The 23,915-nt window shown below is 46.2% G+C and overlaps 2 protein-coding genes across 4 annotated transcripts; both read right to left on the bottom strand.

Moving 5' to 3' along the window:
* Positions 1 to 901: 901 nt before the first annotated feature.
* Positions 902 to 4,148, bottom strand: LOC142039394 (uncharacterized). The gene is made up of 2 exons (XM_075045808.1): positions 4,042 to 4,148; positions 902 to 2,901 (listed from the first exon to the last, which is right to left on the bottom strand). The coding sequence occupies exon 2, from the start codon at positions 2,480 to 2,482 to the stop codon at positions 902 to 904; it is 1,581 nt and encodes a 526-aa protein (XP_074901909.1). The 5' UTR covers positions 2,483 to 2,901; positions 4,042 to 4,148.
* A 235-nt stretch (positions 4,149 to 4,383) lies between these two features.
* LOC142039600 (GPN-loop GTPase 1-like) lies at positions 4,384 to 23,915 on the bottom strand. 3 transcript variants are annotated; one of them, XM_075046335.1, is made up of 16 exons: positions 23,771 to 23,915; positions 23,579 to 23,672; positions 22,727 to 22,766; positions 21,159 to 21,225; positions 20,038 to 20,075; positions 19,437 to 19,515; positions 19,240 to 19,334; positions 17,426 to 17,471; positions 15,174 to 15,320; positions 12,818 to 12,900; positions 10,490 to 10,529; positions 9,679 to 9,769; positions 9,081 to 9,188; positions 8,313 to 8,451; positions 7,630 to 8,214; positions 4,384 to 4,609 (listed from the first exon to the last, which is right to left on the bottom strand). In XM_075046335.1, exons 1-14 carry the CDS (start codon positions 23,867 to 23,869, stop codon positions 8,360 to 8,362), a joined length of 1,119 nt encoding a protein of 372 aa, XP_074902436.1. In that variant the 5' UTR covers positions 23,870 to 23,915; the 3' UTR covers positions 4,384 to 4,609; positions 7,630 to 8,214; positions 8,313 to 8,359. The 3 variants fall into 3 exon arrangements, with proteins under 3 accessions (XP_074902436.1, XP_074902438.1, XP_074902437.1); XM_075046337.1 differs by having other exon boundaries at positions 7,630 to 8,451; XM_075046336.1 differs by lacking the exon at positions 23,771 to 23,915 and having other exon boundaries at positions 7,630 to 8,451; positions 21,159 to 21,345; positions 23,579 to 23,674.

Genomic DNA, 23,915 nt, shown 5'->3' with positions numbered 1-23,915 from the left:
ATGCACGCTCCAGACAGCGGACACCCCGCCTCGTTCCAGCTCCCGCTTGCTACAGTTCTGGCTCCTTGAATCCCCAGCTCCGCACTGAAGCTCCGCCTGATTTCAGCTGCTTCTCCTTACAAGCTCCAGCTACGTGCAACGGTCTGGGCTTTCCATAAGGTTGCGTATCAACTGCTGTCAGAACTGGAGCATTAGGATTAAACATCAGAGTTACACGCCAAGTAAATATGCGTTAAGTTTGGGCAATTAATTACTTAATAACTATTCTGAGCGGCGCAGAAAGAAGAGCTGGACTCAAAGAGGGCACGTGGGGTCTGAAAAGCGCCTTCCCCCCCCACAGACCATCGCAGATGTTGAGCTCGGCCTGCTGCGTGCCGGCCTCCCGAACTTCGGCGTCCGACACAACCAGACCCCCATCTACGGGGAGGGACCACGCACCCTGCCCGCCCCCCGCAGCCCCCAACACCCTCCCACCCACCTGCAAAACCAGCCAAGCCGGCTCCCGCTTTTGGCCCCCACACCAGCTGACTCGGGGCCCATTTGGGAGCCAAAAAACCCAGCTGCTGAGCGTGTTCTCAAGGCTCAAACACGCAGGGCCGGACCTCTGTTTCTGGGCCCAAAGCCGCGCAGCTCGGTCTGTTTCCGAGCCCCCGAATCAGCCACGTGAGCCTGCTGTCAAGCCCCAGGAACAGAAAACTTGTTCTCCACTTCTGACCCTGCATTGCCCACGGGCGACGCCGAGCGTAGCCACCCCACAGCCCTGCACCCCCGGGGCCCCACGCGCAGTTTCGGGGAGTGCTCGGGACCTGCAGAGGGCCCGGCCCCACGCCTCTGCAGGGCAGCCCCAGCACAGGCAGGGCGTCGCTTCTCGATTGCCGTTTCAGGCTTTATTTCCCCGCCATCACCGGCACGGCCAGGCCCCCCACCCCAAACCTCCCAGCCGAAGCACCCCCGCGGGTAGCCGGGCCCAGCCACCCGGAAAACAAGAAAACCAAAGAAGGGACAACAAGACAGACAACGTGGGGAAAGGCAAGGAGAAGGACACAGAAACAGAGAGAGCGCGGGAGGGATAGGGAGCAGGACAGAGAGATGGAGCAAGAAAGGAAAAAAGGACGGGAGGCAGAACCAAGGGAAAGAGAGACAAGGACGGGGAGCAGGACAAAGGGACGGAAGAGGAAAAAAAATTAGCGACGGGCTGCAGGACAGAGATGAAGGGATTAAATAGACACAGGGAGCGTGACAGAAGGACAGAGAGGAGACAGACAAAAGGGACAAAGAGCAGGCCAGCATCGGAGGGGAAAAAAACCAACTGCAATGGGCAGTGGGAGAGAGATATGGAAAAAAGAAAAAAATACTGAGGAACAGAAAAAAGAAAGCAGCGACAGCTAGCTGGACAGGGGGACACAGTCAGAAAGGGCGGGAGAGGGAACCGGGCAGAGAAAGACAGACAGAAAAGGTAGCGAAAGAAAGCAAGGCAGAGGGACAGCAAGGCGGGGCGGGGGGGGAAGGGACAGGGGTCTGGACAGAGATGGAGAAATAAGCAGCAGGGACAGAGCAAAAGCGACAGAAAGAGGGACAGGGAACGTGGCAGAGAAGGAAAAATCAGGACAGCGGCAGGACGGAGATCAAAAACTGGGACGGTCCTCAGGACAGAGAGGAATACGAATACGAGCAGGGAGCGGGACAGAGGGATACAGCGAGAAACGACGGGACAGGAAGCAAGACAGAGCGACAGACAAGAACGATGACAACGAGAGAGAGAGCGCGAGAAAGACAAAGACCGTGAGAAGCATGGGGCGGTGGGGAATTTAGAAAGAGAGGTATCAGGAGCCCTGCAGAGAGAGGGAGGGTGAATAAAAAAGGGGCAGGAAGCAGCACAAAGGGTCACGGAGAGCAAGAGATGAACAGGAAGAAGGACGGGGACAGCGAGATCCAGAATGACAAAAATAAACAGCAACAGTGAGCAAGACAAAGGGATAGAGAGAGAAACAGAAAGTAGGAAGAAGAGAGATAGGAAGGCAGGGACACAGAGCAGCACATAGAGGCGCAGAGAGGAAAAGAACGCCAGGGGAACAGGCCAGAGAAATTGGGAGGCGGGGAAGAGGCGGATGCAGATCAGGACAAGGAGATGGAAAAGGAAAAAACAGCAACTGGCTGCAGGACAAAGACGGGGGTGGGGGTGGGGAGAGGAAGAGGGAGCAGGACAAGAGAATAGACAGAAGAGGAGAGGTACAGGGAAGCAAAATAAAAAAAAAAACCAAAACAAAAAAAAACCCCAAACGTCACAGCACCATGAGAAAGCGAGGGGGAGGCAGGGAGGGACCGGGACGCACAAGAGGAGCGACAGGGCCCCGAGGGCCCAGGACTCACCACAGCTCTCGCTCTTGGAGCTGCCAGGAGGCCTTGCCAGCTCAGAATCTTCCTTCTCCTTCTCTCCTGCCTTCCTCTTCTGTAACTCCAGTCGCTTGGCTGTCCTCCACATAACGGAACACGCGAGCGCCTCGCAGCTCTTACGAGATGAGGCCCCCTAGACACGTAGCCTCGCTCGCTCGCTCACTACGTGGCCGTACCGCGCTGCTGGTCATGCATACAGACCCTGGCGGTCTGACCTGCTGTGGACTACGAGGAGGGATCCTCCCACACCCAGAGAGGCAGGCTCTCTCTTGCCTGCAGCAGGAGGCAGCTGCCGGCCGGCCTTCCGTTTCTTCTTCTCTACCTTTCCGTGGCCTCTCCAGCTTCAGCAGCTCCCGTCCACAGCCAGCAAGCGCTCCGCCTGTCCCTCTGTGCTCCCGCACCGCGAGGAGAGGGAGGCCAGGCGGAGACAGCCCACGCGAGCCTGAGGCTGCTGCAGTCAACGGCATCCCCGGGGACGAGCGGACAACCGCACTCACAGCGTGGCCTCTGGGAGAGGGAAAGAGGCAGCAGTGACCGTTATTAGCGTAGCTCGACCCTGGCCGGAGCCCCTCCTTCCGCAGGGGCTTCCGCAGACGCCGCTCGTTCCCCGCACCGCTGCTTACGGCACCCACGTTCAGGGAGACTCGAGAACATCGGAGGGCCAGCTTGCTGCCCTCACGACAGGGCTCGGGGGCTGCCTGCGGCTACAGCACAGGCTTCAGGGGAGGGGCTGGAGCTGGGGGCAGCCGCACGGGCCGAGCGGGGCCGGGGGAAGGCACCGGGGGAGCTCCGGCAACTCGGGGAGGCGCCCGCCTCCGTCCCCTCTTCCCTTCTATCGGCTCTCGGGGAACTGCCCGGCGCTGCCCTGGCCCGGCTCGCCTCCGGCGGACCGGGAGCCTGCCGCAGCGGCCGCTTCGCAGCTTCCCGTCCCGCCAGCCCCGGGCGGCCGGCGGGCAGGAGGCACCCCCCCGCCACCGCCACCGCCCCGGCCCCCGCCGGAGGGGATCGCTCGCCTCACCCGCGGTCTCGGCGCTCGCCCGCCGCCGCCACGCTGCTCCCGGACACCGCGCATGCGCCGGAGGGGCCGGAGCCGGCGCGCGAACGCCGGGCTGCCCCACGCGCAGGACGGCGCATGCGCCCGGGAGGCGCGTCCGCACGGCTGGTCGGGGAGCGGGCGCAGCGGGAAGCCCGCGGAAAACCACGCGAAACCGGCAACGCTCCTGAGTCTGACCCGGTCGGACTCCGGGGGCCGCGGCGGCAGCGAGGACTACGCCGCGCCCGAGAGCCGCGCTGCTGCCCGGTCGCCGAGTCCGCGAAAACTACAGCTCCCGGCATGCCCCGGGAGGCAGCCTGCCCTGCTGCCTGACCCCGAGGGGACGCCGCTTCCGTTTCCGCCCACCCCCACGCCGGCGCAGCCGCAGTCCCCGCCGAGCCCCCAGCGCCGCTCCGGGCAGCTCCGGCGCCCTTTCGCCGCCCCGCGCGTCCGACACGGGCCCCGCCGTCCTCCTGGGCGTTTTCCCCAGTACCCGCCGGCCGGCTGCGCAGCCCCGCCACGGGGCCCTGCTCCCCCGCCCACGTGCTCCCAGGCCACTTGTGAGCCCCCAGGGCTCCCCCCCCGCCCCCGGCCTCGGCACAGGCGGCCCCCACCTCCCCCGCGCCGCCTCCGACGTTCGCGGTCCGAGGGGCGCCCGGCCCCGCTCAACTTCTCCCTTGGGGCAGCCACAGCCGCAGCCCGCTCCGCTCCTGCCTGGGCTCCCACCGGCCCCGCCCCGGCCCCTCCCCCGGCAGCCCCCCCTTTCCAGGGAAGGGCCGTCGCCATCAGCCTCACTGCCCGCACCTGCGGCTCCTCCAGCCCCGGCCCGCAGCTGGAGCCCAGCAGGAACAGGGGGGGCATGACCCGACCCCCCCCAGCGCCTCACCTCCTCCTCCCCTGGGCTCCCTCACGGCCCCTCGCCCCTTGCAAAGGGAGCGCAAACGCAGACCGGAGGGCAAAGGGGACGGACGGCCAGCGTTTATTCAGTCGCGCGCCTAAGAGCCCTGCGAGCGAGTCTGGTTCGGGCCCCCCCGCCGCTCCCCCTGCTCCTGGGACACCTCGGCAGTCGGTCCCAGAGCGACGCTCGTCGGTCCGTCGGGGAACGCACGGTCGGTCGGCTGGCTCCTGGAGCGATGGGCTGCTGGGCAGAGGCGAAGGCTGCCAAATACGAGGAGCAGGACACTAGAAGAGAGGAGAAAAGCGGCAGCTGGCTGGACAGCGGGGGTGTAGCGAGAAAGCACCAGAAAGCAGGGAGCGGGTCCCAGAGAGAAGGACGGGGACAGGAAGCCCCCCAGGGATGGAGAAAGAAGCGGCAGGGAGAGAGGAAGAGAAGCAGCACAAAGAGGGAGGAGGCACGGCACGGAGACCGACAAAGGCGGCCGGCCGGGGAGCAGGATGGAGATGCAGGAAAAACCTGGGATAGGCAGCATCACAGAGAGGGAGGAAAGCAGAACAGGGGCAGGAAGTTGGACCGAGAGAGATGGAGAAAGACAAAAAAGTGTCAAAGAACAGGGCAGAGAGGGAAGAATGAAACAACAGGGTCAGGGAGCCCGGACAGCAAACGACGGAGGGAAGGGCTGGGACAGGGGGGGCGGCAGTGGGGTGGAACAACACAAACCAAACCGCATAGCTACATGCTACAGGGCAGAGAGGGGAAAATTAAGAAATAGGGACACGGAGCAAAAAAAAAAGCTGGAAAGCAAAAGGAATAGCAACGCATACATAAAGAAGGGGGGGGGGGATTCTTAAATAGGGTCATTGGAGAGCCAGAGCCAGTGACACGGAGAAAGGACAAAAGCGACAGAAAGGGAGGAATTAATGAATAAGGACAGAGAGCTGCCCAGAAACAGAGAAAGGCAAAAAATCACATGGGCAACAGGACAGGGAGGGAGGAATTAAAAAACAGGAGCTGGACAGAGTGATGCAGAAAGAAAATTTAAAAAGCTCCAGGCTGCAAAGGGGGGGTGGGGAGCACGAGGCTGCTACTTCCCTTAGCCCCCTTCTGCACATGCTTACTTAAAACATGACTGAGATCAACAAAATGGGCAGAGGGATTTCTCTTCAAGTTGCTGGCCCTCAAAAGATTATCCTGCAAATGAATCCAACTACCAAAATCTCTTTCGATTATTCTCAGTTTTAGAGCATTTTTCCAAAGCTTTAACTGTGGTTCCCTGGTAGGTTATGTGATAAAAAGCTCATCCCCATGAACTGAATGGAGTGTCTGCATTGGCTCTTCCCGGGGCTGTCCCAGCAGACCCCCAGCCCCACAGTCCAGGGTGACTCCCATCACAGCAAGCCAGCAGCAGACATTCTCCATTCTTACAGACTGCAGGGGGGTTACTACTGAAGGGCTACAGGACTCAATATGGAATGCAGGGGAAGAGCACAGGGATCAAACAGAACTTAATATGGTATGTTTACTGGAGGAACTAAAGATGGGGACAGTGCAGTGTAAGAGTGGCTTGGGGAGGAACGAGCCTCGGAAAATAGAAGAATAAGGGGATAAAGGGCTCCATTCACATGTAAAACAGGTTGCTGGTCAGAGGGTTGTCTGGTCAGCCTTGTCCCTGATAGAGGGACTGGGGTGGTGGTGGTGCATGTGTGTGCATCTCTAAGGGCGAAGCAACATGGGGAGTTGGTTACCAGAGGAAACGGGAGAGTCCAGGGGGAGTCCAGGCCACACAGCAGAGGATTTTGTGTGCACATGTGGGAGCATGTGCATGCATGCATACAAGTGAGGTCTGTACCAGCAAGTAGACTGGGGCTGCAGGCCTCAGGTGCTTATTATGTCCATGTGCTAGAAACAGAGGAAACTGAGACAGGGGCCAGCTATGAGGTAGACCAAGTGTTTAAGCCAAGCTACTGAAGGGATCCACATTGTGCATGGCAACAAACTGGCAGAACAGAGGGACCCAGACAAGCTCAAGAAATGGGCCCATGTGAACTTCATGAGGTTCAACAAGGCCAAGTGTGGGGTCCTGCATCTGGGTTGGGGCAACCCCCAGTATCAATACAGTCTGGGGGATGAAGGGACTGAGAGCAGTCCTGCAGAGAAAGACTTGCGGGTACTGGTGGATGAAAAGCTGGACGTGAGCTGGCAACGTGCACTTGCAACCCAGAAAGCCAACCGTATCTGGGCTGCATCAAAAGAAACTTGGCCAGCAGGTTAAGGGAGGTGATTCTGCTCCTCTGCTCCGCTCTGGTGAGACCCCACCCAGAGTCCTGCATCCACCTCTGGGGTCCTCAGCACAGGAAAGACATGGAACTGTTGGAGCAAGTCCAGAGGGAGGACACAAAAATGATCGGAGGGATGAACGCCCTCTTCTACAAGGAAAGGCTGAGAGAATTGGTCTTGTTCAGCTGGGAGAAGAGAAGGCTCCAGGAAGACCTTATTGTGGCCTTCCAGTACTTAAAGGGGGCTTACAAGAAAGATGGGGACACACTTTTTAATAGGGCCTGTAGCAATATGACAAGGGGTAATGGTTTTAAACTAAAAAGGGTAGAATCAGACTAGATGTAAGGAAGAAATTTTTGCAATGAGGGTGAAACACTGGAACAGGTTTCCCAGAGAGGTTGTAGATGCCTCATCCCTAGAAACATTCAAGCTCAGGTTGGATGTGGCTCTGAGCAACCTGATCTAGTGGAAGATGCCCTCACTGCAGGGAGGTTGGACTAGATGACCTTTAAAGGTCCCTTCCAACCCAAAACATTCTATGATTAACAACAGATGTATTATTTTAAACTTACCAGTATGCTATGACATCTTTGTTTCAGCTTTGCTTCTGCTGATACTTCTTACTAGCATCGGTCTAGTTTATCTATATTTGAAATTGTTGTACTGTTGGTAAGCTCTGCATTAATAATGCAGTAAGCATTTCAGAGCTAGCAGGTTACAGCTGGTTGTCAATTTCCCTTCCCTGCCAGCTATACTTTTACAATTCACAGAAATTGTTTTTCCACAAACCTATAGAACTTGTGCTAGCAGACTGCTGCCAGATTCCCACTGAGAAATCTCTCCAATGAGGCCACAGTATTGTGTGGAGGGAAAGAAAACAAAGATTCCAGAGTTCGGAATGGTAAACAGCAAGTGAACATCTGTGCCTGTGGTACCTGCCAGGGAAGTAAGTACTAGCCAATCTCCAAGTCCTTGTCTACCTTCCATGTAAGCACTCATCTATAGAAACGCCTTTGTTTTACATTACCTGCAGATATAGGCAGCCGGTGCACAGCCGTGCATACTTCGGTTCTCAGCAGAATCAAGCCAGATTCTTTTAATTACTTTCCCTCCTGGGAACTTTCTTTACTCAGGTTTTTCCTAGGAGGCATCTGTATTGTGTCTATTGTAATGTAATTAAGATGCACTTGCTGTGCATCTGTATGGGTGGGCTGTAAGCATAGAAAAAAAGTCTCACATTAGAAAGGTGAAATGAAATCTCCTGCTATTAACCATCATGCATTTGTTAGTACATAAAATATATTTAATTAAAACCAAAACATCAAACACTAGATTGATGAAGTTTCATGCAGCAGAGATTTCACTCATGTCCTGGCTGCAGCAGACACCTGTCTGCACAAGGTGAACAGAACACACTTCTGGAGACCAAGAAATACTCTAGATGCTAATACTGTCAGAGCTCAAAATGTGAGCTCTCAACAGGCACATCTAAAGAATTTGGAGCAAAAGAAAGTCCTATCTGGTTCCTTCAGCTTCAGGAAGTCACAGTGGCAGACAGCCAAACCTGCAGTCAGTTGGATACAAGACCTTCAACTCATATAGCCAACAGTTACTGCAGGAAGAAAGATATAAATATGTCAGAGGAAGTTGTTCACAGATATAAGACTTCATGCATGGTTCCATGCAAGTTTCTTTATGCTGTTCCTTTACTTTTAACTCCATTACAAGGGATTCCAAACCCTCTATTTCTGAAGGTCTCATTCACTCGGTTTGATGCTTCTCTGGTATTTCATCCGCGTCTCTTGCATAAAGTTTCTGAAAGCCGGTTCTTCATGACTCTCCTCAGTAACTGCGGGGAAAAATCCACAGTTCAGCACTATTTCAGCACTTGTTCTACTTGTGTTACTGAAGAAAGCTAGAGTAAGGCTAGTCAGGCCAACACATAAAGTCTGTCTGATCTTCAACTTCATTACAAGGCAAAAGAAATAAGTGATCCTAAAAATCAATGCAACAGGGAAAGAATGAAGATTAAGTCTGCATGCTATATAAGAGAAAAATCACACACTGTAAGAACTTAGAATATTGCTCCAAGACCAGGAGTCACAGGAAAAGGGAAGAGAGCCAGGGCCAGAAACTGTAAGGCCAAAAAGATGATGAAACATATTGTGCATTAATGAAGTTCAGAGGTCACTGCATGCTCCAAGCATAACAAGTTGTCTGGTTTATGCATGTTATACACCTATTAAAAATAATTACTTGAATAGAAAATTTACAATTGAAATTTCACAAAGTTAGAGAGTGATATCACTGGACTAAGCATTGCAGCTGGGCTTCTGCTACAGATTCAGACACCTAATGACGGAAAGTTTGCTTGTTTTCTAGGCTCTCATTACAGTCAATCCTGTTAATAAAATACAGAGGGTATTTCCTGACTAGACAGGCAGCTTTTAGACCAGATCAGATCCCTCATTCCCTTACCTTCATGGTCAATGTCATCAGTATCACTCTGCCTCTCTTCTTCTTCGTCAAGAGTTCCTCGTGTTAGGATCAGCTCGGAGGGACCCATTGCAGAAGCATCATCAGACCCTTCAAGGGAACAGAAATGGCTATACACAAAACAGCATGCTAACAAGTAAGTTAGTGTGTGCCCTGACAATTTCTATTTGTACATAAACACAGCAATTAATACCTACTCTAAAGGGGCAGAAAGCTGCTTCTGGATTCCAAAGATATAGGACAGACTGCATCAGCACCATGCTCAACCTCATATAAGCAACAGTTCAAACAAGAGCAGAGCTTTCTCATATTCTAATTTGACTGTTTCACCTTTTCTAAAGTATTTCATTACTTCTAGTATGTCCACTGCTTTATCTACACAGCAGGGTTTTTTCTCCTCAAGGCTATGACTGACACACAGAAGAGCTAAGTCTGACACATCCCACAGGAACTAAAGCCCCACTCCACTAACATGAAGCTGCTTTCACGCTTTTGCTGTGAAGACAGAAAAGTACTATATGACTTCTCAAGGCAGAGTCTTCAGACAACTGCAGTAAACTTAACCTTCCTAGTAAGGTACCTGCGAGTGTGTTGCCCTGCACACAAACGCTGCCCATGTCCTTCCACAAGTGTTCCAGCTGCTCTCTCTTTTGTTTATTTTGAGCTTTCTCCTGTAGGTACAAAGTTACATGTGAATTCTGCGTATATTTAAAACATCAGTAGAAGAGTAATCTCACCCAGTACTGGCAGTCTGTCCTCCAGCCAGAAAGAGGATGTCAATAAGCAAGTCTTACATTACAACTAAGGTTACAGAGAACTTAGGGATAAACATGGAAAGCAACCTCCAGCACGATGGACTTCCAAAACATTTTCAGCAGCATCAGGAAGCCAAACTCAGTGGAGTCATGCATGCAGAGAACTTTCCTTTGGACAGCCAGAACTGAAGGTGAGTAGAGCTACTGATTTTGGTACTGCAATTCAGTCTTCATTTTTAATTGTCTAAGTCAAAACAGTACACGTCACTGGTGCGGAAAGATACAGCGATATTCTCAACAAATCACTTTGGAAAGTTATTTTTAAAAAAGTTTCTATCCTTCTGAATGGAAGATATAAAAATCTTTCCCAATCATTTTCTCACAATTTGCCCAAAAAATTATTAGCACTAAAACACTGAGCAACATCTGTTTTACAAAACATCTTTATTTTTGTGAAGATATGCTCCACCAAATCTAGTAAAAAAAGACAGATGGCAAGCTTCAAGACAGGAGTTTTTCCACAATAAGTATGATCAGTAAATTAAATGTTAGACCCTCCCACCACAGAGGCAATTGTGTGCATAAAAGTGACCCCAAGATACACTGCCCAGGTATACAATAGTTGAAAATACTTACCAGTGTTTTTCTCAGGCGCTCATATTCTGGACGGTATTCTCTGAAAAGATAAATAGACTGCATTCAGTCTTAACTAAAATTAAGTAAGGATCATCTTGGAGGCTTGTTTCTATCCCAGAAAGAGTTTTCTCTAGGCTTTCATGTTTGAGAGACATTTCAGAAAGACTTAATGGTACTTTTTACCCAGATTTGGATTCTGAAACCAATGGATGCAGAGTAAGTGAACATGTCATTAAAATAGCAAACCCTTCTCACACTGTCTCATTGGATAAGAAATTAAACCAGCTTGACTGAGGTAGTCATTTCACTGCTATACCTAATCAGCTCATCTATCACTCTGCTCTTATGGTAGACATGACTTTCTCTGCCAGTACTTGTGCCTCCTAAGACAGTTCAATGGGATCTCATACAAAAAGACTGTTCACAGACTTCCAAACTATTGTACTATGGGATCTTTGAAATATTTCTTTAATGAAGTAAGGATAAAGTGGATGTGGATACCCACTTCTTAGAATCATAGAATGGTCTGGGTTGGAAGGCACCCTCAAAGATCATCTGGTCTAACCTCCCTTGCCACAGGAAGACATCTTTCACTACATCAGGTTGCTCAAAGTCCCGTCCAACTTGACCTTGAACACTTCCAGGGATGAGGCATCCACAGCTTCTCTGGGCAACCTGCTCCAGTGTCTCACCACCCTCATAATAAAAATTTCTTCCTTATGCCCAATCTATACCTACCCTCTTTCAGTTTAAAACCATCACCCCTTGTCCTGTCACTACAGGCCCTATCAAAAACTGTCTCTCTGTCTCTCTTATAAGCCCCCTTCACATACTGAAAGGCTGCAATAAGGTCTCCCCAGAGCTTTCCGTTCTCCAGGCTGAACAACCCCAACTCTCTCAGCCTTTTTTCATAGGAGGGGCATTCCGGTCCTCCGATTGTTTTCGTGGCCCTCCTTTGGACCCACTCTAACAGGTCCATGTCCTTCTTGTACCATGGCCCCCGGAGCTGAACACAGTGCTCCAGGTGGGGCACCATGAGAGGAGAATAGGAAGGGAGAATCCCCTCCCTCAACTTGCTGGCCACACTTCTTTTGATGCGGCACAGGATACGATTGCCTTTCTGGGCTGCAATAGCACATTGGCGGCTTACGTGAAACCCTTAACTAGGGTTTCATTATGTAGGCAGTGTATCCCAGAGTAATTGTTAGGTTATGTTTAAAACTCCTCAGCACCTCCAAAGAGCACAAAGAGACAATTGGGAGGGAGGGGAAAGCACAAATAATAACCTGCCCAGATACTCCCAGGCCCATCACAGAGAGCCATCGAACCATCAAAGACACATCTCAACAAGCCCAGAAGAACACAAGGGCACGGTGGCAGGCAGGGAATCCAAATTAAGGACTTGGAAGAAGGGACACCTTATCCCAGCTACTCCCAGGGCTGTCCCAGGAGAGCCACCAGCCCCATGGTCCAGGCGTGAAACCCATCACCATGCCTCATTGGGAGCTCTCTGGATCACCTTGTGAGCACAGAAGGGTGGCTGCCTAGGGGTGCAGGACACATTATGCGATGCAGGAAAAGAGCATTTCAGGATAGCACAGGATTTATTACAGGATGTTCAGGGGAGGAACCAAAGGTGGGAAAAGGGAGGGATTTAGGAGATTTGGGGAAGAACAAGCATGGGAAATAAACGGATAAGGGAATAAAAGTGTCTATTTGCATGTAAGCAGAGACTAGGTAGTATGCAGACCTGGGGGCATGACCAGGCCAGACTAATCAGACCTGGGAGCATGAAGCTGTAGCAGCCTCTCTCCAGCTATCCAATCCAGCATGACATATTTTCCTCTAACAATAATCTATGGTCTGGTTTAGGTATTTCCAAGTAATCCAAGTTACCAGGTTTGCTTTCTAATGTTATAGAGCAGCCTGGCAGTATTTAATGGGGAGGAATCCAGTAAGGAGCAAATTCTCAAAGAATTACTGAATTTCAACTTGCTCATCTATTCAGCCTGCCAAGCTGATCTGTTAGCTTCCTGAGGACAATTCAAACCTTGATCATTGTGTGGAATCGAGGAAAAAAAATGACTTCACGGATTTGCTGGCACAGATAGCTTTTACTTTTTCACTGAACAGTTAGCACAAAAATTCACCACTGAATAGTCCCTTTTGACTGCTGCTTCTTATGCTGACTGTTGCACTTAAGTTTATTAGAAACCCTAGACCACCTTGGCTGTGTAAAGTGTGCAGTCCTTCAAATCAAAGAAGTGGGCTCATGAATCAGTAACTTCAAGTATTCATTGGGTCAGGGACCAAAGGTTATCACCTTACCTCTCATATTCATCTACAGCTTTAGAAAGCTGAACAAAAAAATCATCCAGTCCTGTGCCGAGCACAGCAGAAACACCAACCACCTATAAAAGAAAACCATACACCAGAACTGAAGAGTAACTGAACCAAGTTTTTAGGTAACTAATGGATGATCAGAGCTGGAAAGACTAAGCAGTATCTTTAAAAAAACAAAAACAAGAAACCACCTAAACTGGAAAAAAAAAGAGGGATCTGATGATATCCATTTAATCATCACAGTGGCATAAGAGTATGCAGTAAAACTCCCGTTTCTGTCATTCCTACTTTCAACCTCTTTCTCCACCTGTTAATGTTTACTACCTCTGGTTTTTGGTTGTTTTGTTTGTTTCAGGTTTTCTTCCTTCCTTTCTTTCTCTCTCTTGTTTAACTCAGGAACCTGCGTTTTCCTGTCTGTTTTACAAATTTTACTGGGGGAGGTGGGGGGGGAACAACCATTAAAAAAACCCAAACCTGACTCTGCACCCGTCTTTGTACTTCCAATCTCAATACACCACAAAAAACATAGTTAAGACATTACAATGCCTAAACCTAATGAACAAGAGAGGGCAAATCAAAAGAAAGATCAAGTCCTTCTGTTTACTTGGTTATTGTTAATAATCCAAGTTCTCATTCTGAACCCTGTATTGTAAGTGGTTACTATGACTGCTGCAATATCAGTGGACTAGAATTAAAGAGCAAAATAGACCACAAGAACTGACATTTTGCCTCTGAAGTTCTGCCTACTTGTATTTGTATTTAGCTGAAGCACATTTTAAAAGGTTCCCAATCCAACCCCCAGAACAGCAAAAAGATGGAGAATTTAATCAGTTACTATGGCAGTACATTCAAAATGCACATCTGCTTTCTAATTTGAACTTGTCTGTCATTACACTTTTGGCCATTTGTTCTGCTTTTATTAAATCAATTATCTAAAAACACCTTTAATCAAGACTATTACTAGCCAGTACTTGGTGACCCTTAAGAATCTTACATCCTCTAATGAAAATTCTCCCTCTTTTTCATAAGCAAGACAGTCTTAAGTACTCACTTTCAAATGGAAGACTTTTTCCAACAGAGCCTTGCATTTTATCAATAGTACAGTAAATATGCAGACAATCAAGCATTCCAAAGGATTTTAAGCATTAGTCTAGGCACTGTGCTGATATATATTAATGTTTATACTTTCACTGCACTGAAATACAAGCTGTCTTCTACTGTATAATCCTCTGCATATGTCCTGTTCTCCACTCTACTATTCTAATATATACGACGTGCCTAGGAAGTACTTTAGTCCTGTATACGGCACCATTACAAAGACTGTATATTGTTCCACATAGGGCACTTATACTATTTTTGTTTTGGCTAAATTACCATTATCTCTATGAATGGAATCACTTTTTTATTTTCATTGCCTTTCTTGTAATATCCATAAAGCCATTTGCTTGCTTTTTCTTAAGTAAAAGCTGACGAAAAACACAATTAGCTGAACCCTTTTAGCGCAGACTATGGGACCATTAACATCCTCCAATGTATAGTGTTTTCAGAGAAACTGAATGGGTTTGTCCTCTGGTAAGTGGGGAAAAAAACCAACACTTTTTCTTGCATCAGCAAATATGCAGGATTTTGTTTGTTTGTTTTTGAGATTCTCTCCCTTCTTCCTACATAGTAAATTGCCCAACTGTACTTGACACTTTCAGAACAAGGAAAATTATCTCACATGGGAAACACTGCAACACAGAACATTACCTCTTACCAGCCTATCTTAGCTTTCTTCTGATGATTAATCACAATTCAGTATTAAATGATTCAGGCTGCTACTCAATGTGACAAGCAACTAAAGTTACTTTATGTTCAAACCAGCAAATCCTCACCCACAGTGCAAGACTCGTCAACAGATTCCAGTTCAACAGGGCAGTGCAAAGCCCTTTTACAGGACAGAATGGCTGAGGTTGGAAGACACCTCTGGAGATCGTCTAGTCCAACCTCTCCTGCTCAAAAAGCAGGATTAACTAGAACAGGTTGCTCAAGATCCTGTCTGAGTGTGTTTTGAGTATCTCCAAGGATGGAGACTCCACAGTTTCTCTGGACCATCCATTCCAGTGCTCAATCAGTAAAATTACAGTTAATTCTTTTTTCCTCTTCTGTTTCAACATAGTTTCCTGTATTTCACTTCACGTCTATTGCCTCTTGTCCTTTCACTGGGCACCACCGAAAACAGCCTGCCTTTGTCTTCCTTACATCCTCGTATCAGGTGTTTATACACATCAATAATATCCTCCTTCAACTTTCCCTTCTCCAGGCTTTTATAAAAGCTAGTAAAAAAAAGGAAGATTCTTACCTTCAGTGAACTGTAAAATTCATCCAACACTAAACTCATAGAACGAGTCAGGTTACTGACATAGGATGTCTCTTGATTCAAGGCATCCTGAAAAGTCTCAAAGTCCTGCATCCATTCTACTGCAAAACTGTGGTCAATTATGTCAGTCTGGAAGGAGAAGAAAAAATTTTCGTAAGTAATAATGATGAAGTCTTAGCCTTAGGCTGTTAAGTGGACAAATAAAAAATTTCCATTTTAAACTTACTTTCAAAATGCTGATCTTTTCAAAATATTCAGCCCTGCTCTGAAGATTTCCAAGCTCTGTTTTTATCAAACCAACTATTTGAATACAGGAAGAGAAGACAAACAACCACTAACCCAGTTTTAAGAAGGGATGTTTAAGGAAACAATTGCAAGTCTAAAGGCTTCTATGGTTTACTGGAAAGGTGCATCCAAAAACTGCATACTGTACAAGAAAGTTTAAGTTGTAAATATTAGATCACATGATTGAGGCCAGACACTAAGAGTCCTCATTGAAGATCCCATCCTTTCTTGATTGGCTTGAGGGTCAGGGGGGAGAGGGAGCTATCTCCACACTGGGTAACAGCCTACAGGATCTTTATAAAAAGTGAGCTGTGCTCTGACCTGAAGAAGTTATAATCTAAACTCAGTGCAAGACAATGGACACAAACAGGTGAGATGGTTCCGTAATTTTACATGGATTAGTATGCAAACAGTCTATTAAATAGTTTTATAAACATAGCTTACCACATGTATATCCACTATTATCACAACATGAAGTGTCTAGAACTCTGATATATTTCATTTGCCAGCACCAATGGGAAGGAAGAAAATAGATGAAGAAAGTATTGCTTAGCATTACTCAAGAGATTTGAGACAGAACTGACTCCATCAAGGGTCAAAGCCTGACTATTTAGAGTTAGCTTGATTAAGTTCTATAAATAAAATTAAATCAACTCTAGAAATTACAATTTTTTTCCTCTGCAAATGTTAACATTCCTTAAATCTATGTGTTTCTCACTGCACATATATCAGTTCCTTGGGATTCTTCCATTCTTATCAAGAGTCAATTTTAAAATGCTTGTCAAAAATTCCTCAAATGCTGTTGCCCTTAATTTTTACCGAAGGCTGAACATCAGATCAAAATGAAGTTTAAAGTTATGAATCCTAAGCCTTGGGCCCACCTCTCCTTACATATACTAAGGAAGTCCTATTTCTTTCAGTCTTAAGAGAGAATGATTTTTCCTATCTCATGCCTTTTTATAGAGAAAAAGCTTAACAGCTTATTCTAAAATTACTGTCTTGAGTTAGAAAGAAAACAGTGTACAAAAACTTGCTAAGTAAGCAGCAGATATCAAAGACATGCATGATTTGGGTCACTGGGAAGATGTGTGTAGTTGGAGTACATCAGACACTAATCCTACTCGGCTGGGTGTGAGGTAAAATTTCACATTCAAAGCATGGGTTTTCTAGAGGAAGCGTATGGGATATACGTGTGTGCACATGCAAAGCTTGCTATGCTGGGGAGCAATTCCTTGAATACAAAGGATGTCTGTGGGGAAAAGGAAGAGTACTTGCACCAAAAATCTAAGGGGATTCTTTTAATATGTGAAATTGTTATGTTTAAAGAGTCAGCTAGCTGTTAAGTTCAAAAGCACTCCTTTAAGGCTACAAGTACCTTACAAACAGTGAAGGTGTGTCCTTGGGCTAGTAAGTACCTGCGTTCTGGCAAATACTGGCATATTTTTAGTGTCACAGATTGGGACCAAACACTTTTTTTTTATTAAGTTTTGCTTGCTACAGTACATGGGATTCTTTCTTCAAAACAGGCAGGTGTTACACAATTCCCACTCTGAGTCATCAGTCTGCTGCTGAGTAGAAAAATAATTAATGATTAAGACAATTGTTCTGAGGAAGCAGGGAACTGTAAGACCAGATTCAGTAATGAACTTACCCTTACGTTACAAAGTTAAGTTCCCTTATAGCCTAGGGTTAAGGTGCAAAACATTTTTCAAACTGTTAGTATCATCTCCAACTTGAATGTTTGGGTGTAAGTGTCCATCCCTGATTCTTCTTGTGCATTTATATACCAGATTAAAGACCACTTTTAGATTCAGTTTTCAGCCTGCAGCTCCCTCCCAGTCTCTCTTTTCTAGAAAATCTATTATTGTGGTAAGACAAAAACAGTACAGCAAAGCAAGCTAAACAGAACAATGTTCCACTAGGACATAGAAACCATAGCTTTAACTTACTTTGTTCATGACAACAATGAAAGGTAGCTTTGTCTTGTACAGGATACTGGGGCAGGAGGTGGGGGACAAAAAAAAAAAAAAACACCACAAAAAACATTAAAAATTAATTTAAATCTCACTAGAATAGAAAACCAGTTAAGCATAAGGCAGACAAGACTTGTGCAAAACTGAATACATTTGACTTCAAAGATAAGTATTTTCCTCCACATCAAGTAGAATGTAATTTTCACCCAAATCCTGCTTACCATAGTTGAACAAAATATGCCCCCCCCCAAGATGTAAGCGCACATCTGTAAGATATAAAATCTCCTTCTATGCACCCAGTTGATTTTGATTACTATTTCCTATGACTCTCAGATCCAAGTTTTTAACTCTGTCCGCATTTTCTAGTTATTTTGACTCAAACCTTAGGTTCTGAGGTATTTGTGAACTGAGCAATGAATTCAAACAACTCAAAACATCTATAAAGCAAAACTACATTGAAACATGAGCTTACATATTCATTTCACTGTATATATTCTAGCATCTTTTGCTCAACACTAGTGTCAGAAAATGCAGCATGTAATAAGACACGTTTTGCATAATCCTATCACAGTGATATAGCTTTTGACCTTGGTACAAGGATTGATAGGTTTTTTGAAAACCTTTTACCAACATTTATCATGAATTATGACAGCTCTAGATATATTGATCCTTAAATAGGTATTTAGTCCCTGGTTTAACATGAAAGAAAACAGATAAATCCACATACGAGGAAAAAGACAATAAATCAACAACTCCATGCTATGCTGAGCTCCAAACAAATCTTGAAGAATCACTGAAAGTATCAATAACATTAAAAAAATAGAATAAAATATCATGTGTTTACAAGAAGAAGCTTAAACAAGGCTATCTTGATACATCTTAGATAAATGATTTTATAAGCAACAGGCAATGTGTTAGGTCTCATGTAACTAGAGGTTATCACACTAACGTCTGATGGATTATTTAATGCTTTCAGTGGGAACTCTGACCCAATGACCTCCAGATGTCCACTGACACCTAAACTATTTTGCTTATCCAATGGGAAAACCACTAAGAGAATAACCAAAACAGCATTACGTGGATATAAGGCATCATCAATGTGCAGTCGAGCCCAGAAAGCCCACTGCATCCCGGTCTGCATCAAAAGAAGCGTGGCCAGCAAGTCGAGGGAGGGGATTCTGCCCCTCTACCCCACTCTCGTGAGACTCCACCTGGAGCACTGCATTCAGCTCTGGGGCCCACGGTACAAGAAGGACATGGACCTGTTAGAGTGGGTCCAAAGGAGGGCCACAAAAGCAGAGGACTGGAACACCTCTCCTATGAGGAAAGGCTGAGAGAGTCGGGGTTTTTCAGCCTGGAGAAGGGAAGGCTTTGGGGAGACCTTATCGCGGCCTTTCAGTATATGAAGGGGGCTTATAAGAGAGACAGAGAGACAGTTTTTGATAGGGCCTGTAGTGATGGGACAAGGGGTGACAGTTTTAACCTGAAAGAAGGTAGGTTTAGACTGGACATAAGGAAGAATTTTTTTATGATGAGGGTGGCAAGACACTGGAGCAGGTTGCCCAGAGAAGCTGTGGATGCCCAACCATTGGAAGTGTTCAAGGTCAGGGTGGACAGGGCTTTGAGCAATCTGATGTAGTGAAAAATGTCCCTGCCCACGGAAGGGGGGCGTGGACTAGATGGTCTTCAAAGATCCCTTCCAACCCAAACCGTTCTATGATTCCCATCCAAAATAAGTATCAGAGACACAGCAATCAAAGCAGATAGACTGCATTTTCAGCTTTTCTTACCTGCAGGCATACAGCATGTTGGACATAAAGGTGATAGGGTTAGTACTGCGAGAGGTGTCCATCACATAAACAACAACTGAAGGAAAAGAGGAAGCCTGGAAACCCAAAGTAAAAGATATTTTAATTAGAAGTACATGCTGTTCAACAGCAACTTCGTTCACACAGTCTCACTGACAAGTCATGTAGAAAACACTTACCAAGGCCTCAGTTATGATGGTTCCTGATGCTGACCAGGTGAATACCTCAATTTGCCCTGGTGTGTCAATAATAACATACCTGGTAAGAAGCCATCACCAACAAAAAATAAGGGAAAATTAGTTAAGCACAAGGTCCTGTTCTAACTAGATTACCACAAGCAAGTAATGGCAAATCACATTATTATTCTGTTACAGATCAGAAAAGCTTCTCCCAAACAGTGACAAGATTTATGGGCACGCCTGAAAATTTCCTGTGTAAGTTTTGCAACTAAGCAGCACGTACTCTCTTCAGATTCTATTAAAGTTGAAAGCATCCATTTGACACTTAGTACTGCAAACTCTTCAGAAGAAGAATTAATTGTTGCCTATTTGAACAGTGCGCGAGAAAAAGTTGGAGTCTAATGGAAGACAAGAAGCAGAACTGGAATCAGCAGACATTTCCTTGATATATCCTTGTTTATCTAATTCTATGCCCTTTTCCACATAAAATTTACACCAAGGCTGAAAAACAAGTAGAAAACATGCAGAGAGCCTTTTTAGGATTTCGTATGGTTTTCCTACAGTGATCCCAGAAAAGTAGAACTTGATAGAATGTACTCACTTAGATGCATTTTGCCTTTTTTCAATAAACTTCATCACCTGATTGAAAAAGAAGGAGTATACTTTGTATTTCGGCTCACAACAGGAAACTCTCATGATCATTTTGTAACAGAAACTACATTAACTTGCACAGCTGCATGTATGTATCAAAAGAAGATTAGAGTGTCTAAGCTTTTCAGTGTGTGAAAATGCCCTCCTAAGGAAAAGTGAAAATGCTTAGACCACTGCAAGGTCAAAGACAGCCTTGATTTTGTCTGTGTTCTAATACCCGGCTAAAGAAATGGTATAACAAACGCAGTTGTTCCCTACCTTTTTACTAAGAGATTGTGCACTGTCTCAATCTCTTGCCCAAGTTCCCACCCCAGCACTGACTTAGCATTATGATTTAAGAGAGCAGTCAGTTATCCAGTAACCCTAGGAAAACTTAACCCATTTCCAGAAGTGAGCTTCCCTACTTCAAAATCAGAGCATTCATATGAAAGGTTTTATAGCAAATGTGGGAGCAGCTCGGAACACCTGGCATTTGTTTCAAGAGTGAACGTTAGAATTTGTTGTGCTGCATGTTTGCCAAGCCTTTGAAGAACTAGTTTTACAAGATCGGGTTGGAGGATGGCCTGGTGTATGCCTGGGAAGATGTGGCTGAAGACAGTCACGAGTATGCGTATGGAATGTTTTTATCTTTAACTGTTCTGAGGACTGGCAAACATCCCAGCCAAGCCAGATATGCGCTCCTGTGTTAGTAACATGTAAGTATGCTGTAAGAGACAATAAAGAGTTCCTTTTTTCCCGTTGCTTCGGAAGCATCTCGTTGTCATCCCGAGTGCCTCTTTCATCGCCGCAAGTGAACACGGTGCAACAGAACAGTTATGTAAAAAGACTAAAGAATGTTCTGTACACGTGGCTTCTAAATTCTACTTTTAAAAAAGCTGAAAAACTGAAGTCTCTCATATGAAAGCTAATGTGCTTTGGCAGCTTTGTAAAATACATGGCTCTGTATGGAGAATACTCTAACTCCAAAGAAATAATTAGGAAGCTAACCAAACACAGTGCTCTCTGACGTTCCAAATACACAAAAAATCCCACAGCCTCCCAGCACAGTATCACGTAGGAACAACCTCGTACCTGATCAAATCTTGTAGCAAAGAGATTGAGAGAGGTCACTATTCCACCATTTGGGCCCAGCCCATATCTAGACACTTCATTTAGGAAAGCAGATGATTATGCAGGCCTCAGAGGGCTGCTTCTTCAATTCTGTATTAGTTGGCCATGCACAATGCACATTGGATACCTTGCAGCAAAGACAATGCCTCTAATATACAGTTAAGTCTTTTAAGTGATGCAGTAGCATAACAAATACAAAGTGATCTCTCTCTTGCCCAAACACTGTGATTGACAAAAGGAAAAGGGGCTATGTTGTGGCTTCTCCTTGCTATTATTCAAGCATTACCATTCTGTACAAAGACAAAATATATGTATGTGTATACATCAAAGCCTTCTTTGTCTTTCCAAAAAGATTTACAACACAGCCAGTAACTCAGAATTTAACAATGCCCTGAATGCACTTAATTTTAAAAATTTATACTTCAAAAGATAATTAAAAGGTTTCTCGCACAAATACATTTTTAGCACAATTTAAATTATAACATGAATGAATGTTGTAAAGATACTCAAAGTGTCGGCTTGAATATGAGGATTCCAAAATCCTTTTTCACACATACATATCTATATACTAATTACGTTCAAACAAAGAATTTATTTTTTTTTAACTGCATAAGAACCAGTACTGATTTTCATGAGTACATACCATTTTCTAGGGCCACTACTCTCAATATCCAAACATGAGGCCAGACACCCTCCTTAAGCACTATTTAATGAGATGCTTAAACTCCAGTAATGGCTAACAGACACAGTAAAGCAAATAATGCACCTACATACCAAACTGAAACTTAATACTTGGATGTTTTTCTGGTAACTCCAAATCAAACAACAGCCAAAATCAAGAATCCTATCCCCCACCATCTTTATTTTTGTCTAAAATATTAAATTTAAGAGTCACACTAGCAACTCAAATCCAAACACTGTATATTATCTCCATCTGCACCAGCTATTAACTTAAGAGATAAAGGACCTCCATAACCCTCTGGAAGTGCAGTCATTTTAGTGTAATGTTACTGAACTATAGTCATCAAACTACTGTGCAACAAGAGCCAACTGTCCAATGTCTCTGAGATTCAGAAAGACAACAGTGCTTTGATTATGGTCAAACAAAGTGGAAATAGTTTCCTCCACCTACCACAGGCAAATAGGAATTTGTGTATTTGTTTGTAACAAATAAAACTAGACTTCTTAAAACATGGAGAAGAGGCTGCTGGCTTCCACAAAAAAAAGATACAAGTCGTCTGAAAGAACAAAAAAAAAAAAAAAGGTGTGGGCAGAGTGCCTATTATTTGTAAAAAAGTACTACTTAGCACAGGAGAAAATAAGCTAAGGAGTATCAAATCTTGTAGAAGATATGTTTCTAAACTCACATGCAAGAAATACATAGTCAAAACCTTCTGATCTTCACACAACACTGCCTTACTGCAACCTCCAACACCTCCTGCCTGCTTCGTTGTAGTGTGTGGAAGTGACAGACTCTTTTCACAAAATCTGAGATTCCAAATATCATTATTTAGACAAAAAAAGGATACTGTTTCATGACTTCTTTGTACTTCACAGTGTCCCTGATATCTAGAGGAGGAAGACGTACAAATAGTTTTAGAACATCACTTTTAAAATATCCTTCTTCATCAATTTGCTGATAGGTGAAAGCCCTTCTTTTTCCAGTAAGTCTCCTTTTGTCTCAGTAACAGATCTAGCACCAACAGAAAAAAATCTCCCAAACAGAATAAATAAGATCTAACAGATTAGCTATGCTCTCAACATATATGTGAAACCCAGCATAACTCATGTGAAACACCACTAATTTAGGTATTTAGCAGTAACCGTTTCAGCTGAATTTTATTCTCATCTGATCAACATCAGTTAACAAAGTACATATATGTAACTGTATTATTAGAGATCCAGCACTGGAACAGATACTCTAATTATTCATCTGACATCAGTCATCTGACAAAGAAAAAAACCCACAAGAACCCAAACACATCAAATCACACCAGATGATGTAAAAAACCGTACAAACGCGATGGAAGAATACCTTTGGTCCTAAAAGTTCACATGTTAAAGACTGGCAGGAGAAAAGAGTTAAATTTACAAAAACAGAAAACCTTAAAGGCCTTCCTTTTGTTAGGACTTGGAATCTCTTAAAGAGAATGCAAGCAACCTAGCCAAACCCCTCACGTACCCCTCCCCCCCCCCCGCTTCCGCGAAAGACAGGAAAAGCAGTATACCAAAAACGGGTTTACTTTTTCATGGCAAACCACACTGGCTTTCTTCTGGCGGACTCCACAAACACGCCACACCTCTGGCCCGGGACCACCCCCTCCCTCACAGCGCCCGCCGCCCGCCACGGCCCGCGGCTAAGCCGGGGCGGCAGGACTCACCGATGTTAGCCGGGAAGGGCAGGTCGTGCACGGCGGGGTCCAGGTTGATCACGTACGGGGGGCAGCGCTGCTCGTGCAGGTGGGCCGCGAGTCGCTAAGGGGACACGAGGAGGCGTCAGCCCTGCTGGACACGGGGGAAGCGCTGGGGGAAACCTACCGGCAGCTCCCCGCAGTCCCCCAGCCGCCCCTCACCTGCACGAAGGTGGTTTTCCCGGAGCCGGCCATGCCCAGCACCAGCACGCACACCGGGGCCGGGGCCGTCGCCGCCGCCAGCCCGCTCGCGGCCGCCATCTTCCCAGCACCCGCTTGTCCTTCCGGGGCGCGAGGAGCACGGCGA

This window comes from Buteo buteo, chromosome 14, assembly GCF_964188355.1.
Source record: "Buteo buteo chromosome 14, bButBut1.hap1.1, whole genome shotgun sequence".
Classification (NCBI taxonomy): domain Eukaryota; kingdom Metazoa; phylum Chordata; class Aves; order Accipitriformes; family Accipitridae; genus Buteo; species Buteo buteo.
The sequence above is the reverse complement of the archived record's forward strand: the minus strand, read 5'-3'. Positions and strand labels throughout refer to the sequence as shown.